At 35.4% G+C, this 8,941-nt stretch overlaps 1 protein-coding gene across 1 annotated transcript in view; it reads left to right on the top strand.

The window, feature by feature from the left end:
- The window catches only part of NBN (nibrin), a 47,508-nt gene that overhangs the window by 22,549 nt on the left and 16,018 nt on the right, over window positions 1–8,941 (top strand). Inside the window, exons 9-11 of the mRNA XM_008586201.1 lie at window positions 3,704–3,833; window positions 5,870–6,148; window positions 8,342–8,778. Of these exons, the coding sequence (XP_008584423.1) occupies window positions 3,704–3,833; window positions 5,870–6,148; window positions 8,342–8,778 (846 nt within the window). The remainder of the gene's footprint in view (window positions 1–3,703; window positions 3,834–5,869; window positions 6,149–8,341; window positions 8,779–8,941) is intronic.

Below are 8,941 nucleotides of genomic sequence, written 5' to 3'. Positions count from 1 at the left end.
AAAAAAAAAGACAGTATCAGTAGTTTCAGACTTTAATAACAACAAACATAGAAAAACAGAGTTGCTGGATCTAAGTCAGTAGCTCCCCTTATCCCAACCCTTATTTGGGGCAACTATCCTTTGTTTCTCTGTTTAGAAAACTGATTCTCAACTAGATATATGAGTCAGAAACATTTTTTAATGTAAAAATTAACATTCTTTGTAATTCAGAATATTCTGAAATGTGGCCTAGGCATCTGGGTTTTTTGTTTTGTTTCATTTGATTTTAAGCTCATCTTTTTCATACAAACCCCAAAACCCACTGGGTTACAATGTCTTGGGAAGGACTGAACTAGAGACAAGTCTTTCATACAAGCATAAATGGAGAAGGGACCAAGATTGCAAACTTTGGTCATATTTTATTCCTCATTTTCCATTTTATCACTAAGACCTGGAATTCTTCCTCTGCAGCTTCTGCTCAAGAGGTCTGCTACCATCCCTTCTCACAGCCACTGTCATATTTGAACCCTCCACATCTTTCCCTCCTGGGGGCTGTTGTAATTGCCTTCAGTAATGGTCTGCCCTCCAAACTCGTCTTTACAATTAATATTTTCTGTGCCACTGGAATCACCTTCCCTTTTCTTAAAAACTTACTAACTCTCATTATCTACAGAGTAAATCCTCAAGCCCTTGACTTCAGGGACCTCAACAATTTAGCTGCAGCCTATCTCCCATCCTCTTCTTTTTTTATATGCCTCTCTACAGTATACATGTACCATATTTTTTATAGTTCGCACACTTCCTGACCTTGATCATCATGTTCCCTGTTCCTAGAATGCCAGTACTGCTCATGAAAATCTCACTCATTCCACAGATGCTTACCTACTTCATGAAGCTCTTCTAAGTTGTTTTCTCTTCCATAACTCTCCTCCAAGTCAGAATTAATGATTCTGTTTTCTGTGCTCCAGTAACTTTTTTTTGCATTCCAGCTGTTGTTTCTTCCTACTTTGAGATGTTACCAGTTGTTTCTATGCCTCTTTCAGACACTAGATTGGTTGTGAGCTCTTAACTTAATTTTGGATCCCCTGAAAGCAGTAGCACAATAGTTGTTTGTAGTAGGTATCCATATTTTCTTAGTTGAACTAAGTTATTGGTACACAAGATTATCTTTCCCAGTATGGAGCAACAAAATATTATCATCCACTGTTGGAATTGTATTCATGGCTGAAAGGGCCTTAGAAATCATCTAATCTTTCTATTCAAAGATAAGAGATACCAAGGCTGAGAAAAATTAAGTTTTCATAACTACTGCATGACCAACCCAATCCTAAAATTTGGTTTTCTGACTAGCAAACTAGTACTTTTTTTCATGTATTATTTCTTACAGAAACAAGGTCATGAGGGTGAATTATACATTATAATTAGTAGTATTACTTCTTGCACATATTCACAGGTAGGTTTATGTGGGTTCCAAGTCATGGACCTCTGACTTACAAACAATTTTATAACAAAACTAGTTTGGGGGGAACACAGTGAATGCATCTATCTACCTATTCTGTTCCTTCCTTTCTTTCCTCCTTTATTTTTATATTCATTAATTTATTTATTCAACACATATTTACTGAACATTTGTTATATTCCTAATAAAGAGGTGAGTAGATCAGATCAAATCACTGCCCTTATGGTATTTTTAGCAAAGAGAACATTGTAAATAAGCTTATTGTTAATAACAAAACACACACACAAAAGAAAATAATTTTATTGTCAACAAACACCAGTTACTCTGGGTCATTAGATTAGATTTATTTTTTTATTTTTTATTTTTTATTTTTTTTTTGTTACCGGTAAGGGGATCATAACCCTTGGCGTGGTGACGCCCACACCATGCTCAGCCAGTGAGCACACTGGCCATCCCTATGTAGGATCCGAACCCGTGGCCTCGGCGCACCCAGCACCGCTGCGCCCCCAGCACCGCTGCGCCCCCAGTGCCGCACTCTCCCGGGTGAGCCACAGGGTCGGCCCTAGATTAGATTTATAAATGTTTTTCTTTTAGTGATTATATAAACATCTATGATTTTTATTTTTTGTAAATTTCTGTGCAAGCTAAAATGAATTCTAGAAATACGTGTCTTTAAGGAAATGCCAGTGAGCTTACAAAGTGGTCATGTAGGGAAAGTGGCAGAAGTCATTCAAATATCTGAATTTAGAATCTGTAATAAACATTTATTAAGCACATCCTATATCACAAGGACCCAACACAGTGATAATTTAACTTAGATATTTAGTAAATGCCAACTTTAAAAATTTTTCAGTTAACAATCTAACCTATGAACTTATTTATATCTCCTGTATACCACATATTGCTCTAAGCACTGCTGATACAAGGGTACTTCAAAAAGTTCATGGAAAAATAGGATTGAAAGATACTATGAATTTTTCCATGAACCTTTTTAAGAACCCTCATATAGAAATGAGCAAGATAATAATCCCTATTCTTAAGGAGATTCCAGTCTGATAAGGGAAAGTAACAGGTAAACAAGCAGAGTGATGGTGATGGTAATGGTAACAGCTAACACTGGCATAGTGCTTACAATGTATTAAACATTTTTGTAAGTGCTATTCCTGTATCATTTTTATTTTGCCCTCAAAACAACTTAGCAAAGAAGGCATTATTATTCTCATTTAATAGATGAGGAAACTAAGGCCTAGAGAAGTTAAATAACTTACCTCAGGTCACACAGCTAGTGATAAGTGAATTGTTAATAGAGTGATATACACAGGGTGGTTTGGGAGCAGAAATGCGGAGCACCTAATTCAATGTGGGAGTTTCAGGAAACAGGTATCCCAGAAGAGCGGAGCTTGACTTAAGTTGCTATTCTAGTAAATAAATGATGAAGCAATCATTATGGTTTTCTAGATTAGCCAAAAAATTTATGTCTGGAATAGTTTTACATGTCCTCATTTCAAATAATGTATTCCTTCTAAGAATAAAAGTCACACTGATTCTGATTTGTATAGGTGGCAGATTAGGTATACTTTCTGTGAGGAATAAGTTTAATGTTTTGATCTTCTGATATAAAACATAATTTGAATTAGAATTTAAATGTATTTTATCCTTACTTAAGTTGATAATACAGTCAGCTGTTCATATCTGTGGGTTCTGCATCCATGGATTTAACCAACCATTGGTGGAAAATATTCAGGAAAAAAAAATTCCACAAAGTTCCAAAAAGCAAAACTTAGATTTGCTGTGTGCTAAGTACTATGTTGAATCCACGTGAGTGAAGTTCTGTGTTGGCATTGTGTGAGGTATTTTAAGTAATCTAGAGATTGATTTAAAGTATATGCAAGAATGTGTGTAGGTCATATGCAAATACTATGCTATTTTATATTAGAGAATTGAACATAGCCATGGATTTTCGTGTCCTTGGGGGATCCTGGAACCAATCTCCCACAGATACCAAGGGACAACTGTGCTTCACCACAAAGGGTTTGATGTAGTTTTAAAAATGATTTGGTTTACATAGGCCCGTCATAGATGCCAACAGGCTGCTTGTAGAATATTTCATTAAGTATTTGTGGGCTCCACTGACTGAAGACAATGGTGTGCTATATTACCTAGTTAATCCCCTCAGCATGGCACAATCTAACAGTTTTAAGTGACCAGATGTCTATCTTGTGTCTAGTAGTTGTGATTCTTTCTTTTCACTTGTGTGATTTACAGGATTAAAGACAAGAACTCCAGGGAAAAGCCTCTCACAAGGCTTGTCAGTCAATGAAAAACTAATGCCAAGTGCCCGAGTGAATACTACAACATATGTACCTGACACAGAATCACAGCAAGCAGATACATGGTAAAACTTGGTTAACAAATTATTGTTATTATTCTGTCAATAAATTAATAGTATATTCAAGAAGTAAAGTCAGTGCCTTTATCAGGTCATCTTTTGGGAGATGAAACATGGGAGAGTGGGATGCAGGAAAAATGATATTTTAGGACAGGGGTCAGGGAATTTTTTGTAAAGGACCGGAGAGTAAATATTTTTGACTTCGTGGGTGATTGTTTTCTGTCATAGCTACCCAGCTCTGCCATGGTAGCATGAAAGCAGCCATAGAGAACATAATTGAATGAATGTGGCTGTATCCCAATAAAACTTTATTTGCAAAAATGAGTGACAGGCAGATTTGGCGTACTGGCCATAGTTTGCCAACTTCTGTCATAGGATGGTTTTTTTCATTCCTTATAAATGAACATGGAAGACTAAAAAGAATTATACTATGTCATTTGTGACTGGTGAAATAAGTTTGAAATAAATGTATTTGTATTGTAGATGCTGCCTGTATTTGAATATTATTTATAATTTTGGAGATATTTTATTTGTATCCACCTAGCTATCTAAATATTGTTACCCTCTGTATCTGTATATTCCACATCCATGGATTCAACCAACAGCAGATCAAAAATATTTGGAAAAAACTTGTATCTGTACTGGACATGTACATGCTTTTTTCCCCCTTGTCTTTATTCCCTAAACAATACAGAATAACAACACTTTACACAGCATTTACATTGTAAAAAAACTTGTATCTGTACTGGACATGTACATGCTTTTTTTCCCCTTGTCTTTATTCCCTAAACAATACAGAATAACAACACTTTACACAGCATTTACATTGTATTAGGTATTTTAAGTAATTTTGAGGGCCGAGCACGTGGTGCACTCGGGAGAGTGCAGCGCTGGGAGCGCAGCAGCGCTCTCCCCGCGGGTTCGGATCCTATATAGGGATGACCGGTGCGCTCACATCGCTCACTGGCTGAGCACGGTGCGGCCGGTGTCAAAAAGGACAAAAAAAAAAAAAAAAAAAGTATATGAGAAAATGCGTATAGGTTATATGCAAATACTATGCAATTTTATATCAGGGACTTAAGCATCCGTGAATTTTGGTATCCACGGGATTCCTGAAATCAATCCCCTACGGATACTGAGGGGCGACTATAGTTAATATGTTCATAAAGATATTTTTTCACTGGTTCTTTATTTGAAGATGTTTTCATTTGTTTGTTTAATGGAAGAGGTTATCACTCTTGTATCCTATGATAATCTTCAATTGATACAGTATATTTTATTTTAAATATTCCATAATGAAGTGTTCATATTGAGATACATATGATATCACTATATTAGACCATATTTTAATTTTAAACCCATGTTTTATTTTGAGGCCAGATTTAACTTTTTAAAGAGAAGTTGTTAATGTTTTAGAATTCGCTTGAACAATAGCTTTACCTCTTGTATTTTGTGAAAGAAGAGTAGCAAAGTAAGGGTCTGTTCAACCATGCGTTGTAAAATTCTATGCGTATGTATTTAAAATATTTTTCTGATAGTTTAGAGTTCTTTTCTGTTCTAGAGACTGCCATCCTGCTGGAATAATAACCATATCGTTTCATCCAAAGTGATCTTAATACCCCATGTAGGTGATACTGGAATGATAGAAGATTATTCTGATTTTTCATTTTTTATTATAGCACTTTTACATGGAAGTAGTTTGAAAAATTTAAAACAAAAATTACCTAGGATTATCAACTAGCTTGATTTATAATATGATACTAGGTTTATATTCCATGTGTGTTTGGCAGTTGATTGTAGGAGAGCATGCCTGACAGTATGTGCTACAGGGGTTGAAGAAGAGTAAGGTATCATCGTTCAAGGGGGTTAGATGACAAAGGAACTATTTTCTTGGGACGGCAAAATAGATTCACTGCATTATTGTGTAAAGATAATTATCTTCTAAAGTTATATTACATTAGAACTATTTAAAGATCTTTGTTTCCAGATAAAAGCGACTGTAAACTTGATTGTTTACCTTGCATTCTTTTCCTTTGCTACAGTATGGATTTAAGTGAACAGCCAAAAGAAATCAAAATCTCCAGAATGGAACAAAAATTCAGAATGCTTTCACAAGAAACATCCACTATAAAGGAACCCCCCAAAACAAGCTCTAATAATAATAATAATACAGTGTCAAATACTCTGGTTAGAGTGAAAATCCCAGACTACCAGCTTTCACCAACTAAACTCCCAGGTGTAAATAAAAGTAGAGATCGGGCTTCTCAGCCGCAGCAGACCAACTCCATCAAAAACTACTTTCAGCCATCTACCAAAAAAAGGTATATTTTTACTAACTCCTCCCTGTGTCTCTGAAAAAAAATAGTACTTTTTATATTGTCATAGAATGGTATTGTCTTTATTTCTTTATTCTGTTTTGCTTAAGTATGCTTCTATTGAAAGTTGTGGCCCTTTGACCTCATTCCCTCTCAGAAATGTCCTAATCTTGTTCTTCACTAAGGTCATTAGACAGATTCTCTTTAATCTTTCTTCTTATATACCTTAGTTTATCTGTTGTTTTATTTGCTGCTGTTCTCTTGCAGAAGAACTTACCCACATCTGAGTTCCAAAATCACCTCTCTGCCTGTTTCCCTCGATCAGCCCTCCACTCCCTCTAGGACCTTGTTCTATAAATTATTTTCTCATTTTTCACTGTCTTTAATATCTTCTAGATCCTTTCTTCTATTTTCAAAAGCTCAGTCTCACATTTATTTTTGAAAACCTTTACTTTTGAAACCTTGACCTGGTTTCTTCCTCTAGCTACTGTCTTTCATCTTTCATAGTCACTGTTAAACTCCTCTCCCATTTCTGTATGAACCATCTCTTAATCAGCAGTATTTAATCTTGAAATGACATCTTTGAAATTAACCATTGACAAAATTGCCAGTTTTGGTGGCCTTTTGGTAACATTCAGCTGTTGAATCTTTTCATTTGGTCTCTTCTCGGTTTTTGTGGCAGTGATCAATCCTGGTTCTTTTGCCTCTCTGACATTCCCCTTTGAGGACTTCTTTCCTTCTGTTGCTCGTTATATTGTTTATGTTCCACCTTCAGAGTTTTGTGACTTTATTACAGATAATCAATATATTTGGCCCTAACTTTTCCTTTAAACTTCACTTCTACTTTTCCACACAGATTTCCTGTTGCTGTCCCAAATATTAGACCTAAAACCTTTTATATTCGCTCACCAAATGTGTTTTCTTTTAGTGGTTTACCTTGTTATAATCTTTGACTCTTGCTCTTTTGCCTCCTCAAATCAATTGTGTTGATTCTTACTTTCAGTATCTTATCAATCTCACCCTTTTCATCTGTTTTCTATTGCCAGCTCTCTGGTTCAAACTCTGACCACTTAAATTATTACATAAACCTTTAGTATCAGTACGAACATTAAATTAGTGTTAAGAAAACATCAGCTTGACTGTTCCAGTTCAACATGAATTCAGTAAACTCCTAGAGAGCAGAGATCTAAGTCTTTGTGTACTGTATGGGCCTTGTATTAGTCCGTTTCTGTTATACCAAGATACACAGAACTGGGCAGTTTATAAAGAAAACAGGATTTTTTTCTTACAGTTTTCTGAGGCTGGGAAGTCCAAAGTCCATCTGGTGGTGGTGACAGGGACCCAGGGATCTCACATTGCAAGATGGTGGAAGCAAAGAGAACAGAGAGGGAGACTCTCCTCTCTCTCTTCTTATAAAGCCCTCAGAACCACGCCCCTGAACACCATTTTTAACCTATTCACCACTGCATGGTCCTACAATGTAATCACCTCTTCAAGGCTCCACCTTTCAGTTACCGTAATAGGATTTCCCACCCTCTTAACAATCACAGTGGGGACCAGGTTTCTAATACATAAAACTTGGGGGACACAATTCAAGCTTCAGTGAGTTTCGGGGGGTTGTAATTCAGTCCACTGCAGGCCTTAATACAGTTAGCATAAATAAAGTGTTCAGTACTTACTGAGTGAATGATATAGTATTGTATAGAAAACTCTTAGTGGTATATTCATGTAGCATTTGCAGTATACAATTGCTGCCATATTCTAGATTAGTCACTGTGGTTTATTATCTTGAATCCAACTCTCATTAACCCATCAAGTTATATTCCTACGGTAATTTTTCCCTGCCCACAAGTTCTCTACATTATAAAGTAAGCTGGTGTCCCCTTGCAACAAGTCTTTTGTATATTTTTCTACTTTTTCCTCTACATAGATTTATCAACTAATGCTACTTCAGCCAAGAAGATAGAGATCTCCGTATTGCTTTAGCCACAGGGTCCATCATTCCTCTCAAAACAGTAGAATGTATATGAATTGTGTATTGCTTCCAGATGTCTATTTATTGATTTCCAGTTAAATTGTTAATAAAATCAGGAGTACTTTGTGAATTAAATGGAAGGAGCAGTGAATGTTGCCAAACTAAAAAATTACTTAGCTGTGTTTATTTTCTGGTTTTGTTTTCTTCTCTTTTTTAAATTCAAGGGAAAGGGATGAAGAAAATCAAGAAATGTCTTCATCCAAATCAGCAAGAATAGAAATGTCTTGTTCTCTTTTTGAACAAACGCAACCTGCTACAACCTCAATACAGAAAAATAAGGAGCAACATCTATCTCAGAATGTGCCTGTGGACAAAAAATCAGATAACTTATTTATAAATATAGATTTAAAATCCAATTCTGCCAATAAATCTCTTTCTACAGAAAATCTAAGATCAGAAAAAAGAAAAGAAATTGATGATTTGGCCATAGATGATGAAGTATTGGAACAGTTATTTAAGAACACAAAACCAAAGTTAAAAATTGAAATGAAAGTTCAAAAAGAAGAGGAAGATGTCAGTATTAGAAAAAGGCCAAGGATAGATAGTGAAACAGATGACACTTTTAATGATGAAGCATTATCAGAAAATAAAGTATCTGTAAGTAACATTTTTAATGAGTATTGCAAATAGAAACTTAGAATCAAAAAAAAATTACTTTAGATTTTGTATTGATGATGTGAGGATCCATTATGTCGACTTGAGGGAAAAAAAATTAATGTCTTAACACCCAGTATTAAGTATAAGAATTTGTTGGTCAATAAGGT

This window comes from Galeopterus variegatus, unplaced genomic scaffold (assembly GCF_000696425.1).
Source record: "Galeopterus variegatus unplaced genomic scaffold, G_variegatus-3.0.2 Scaffold3872, whole genome shotgun sequence".
NCBI classification, from domain to species: domain Eukaryota; kingdom Metazoa; phylum Chordata; class Mammalia; order Dermoptera; family Cynocephalidae; genus Galeopterus; species Galeopterus variegatus.
Note: the sequence above shows the minus strand (reverse complement) of the source record. Positions and strands in the feature narration are given on the sequence as shown.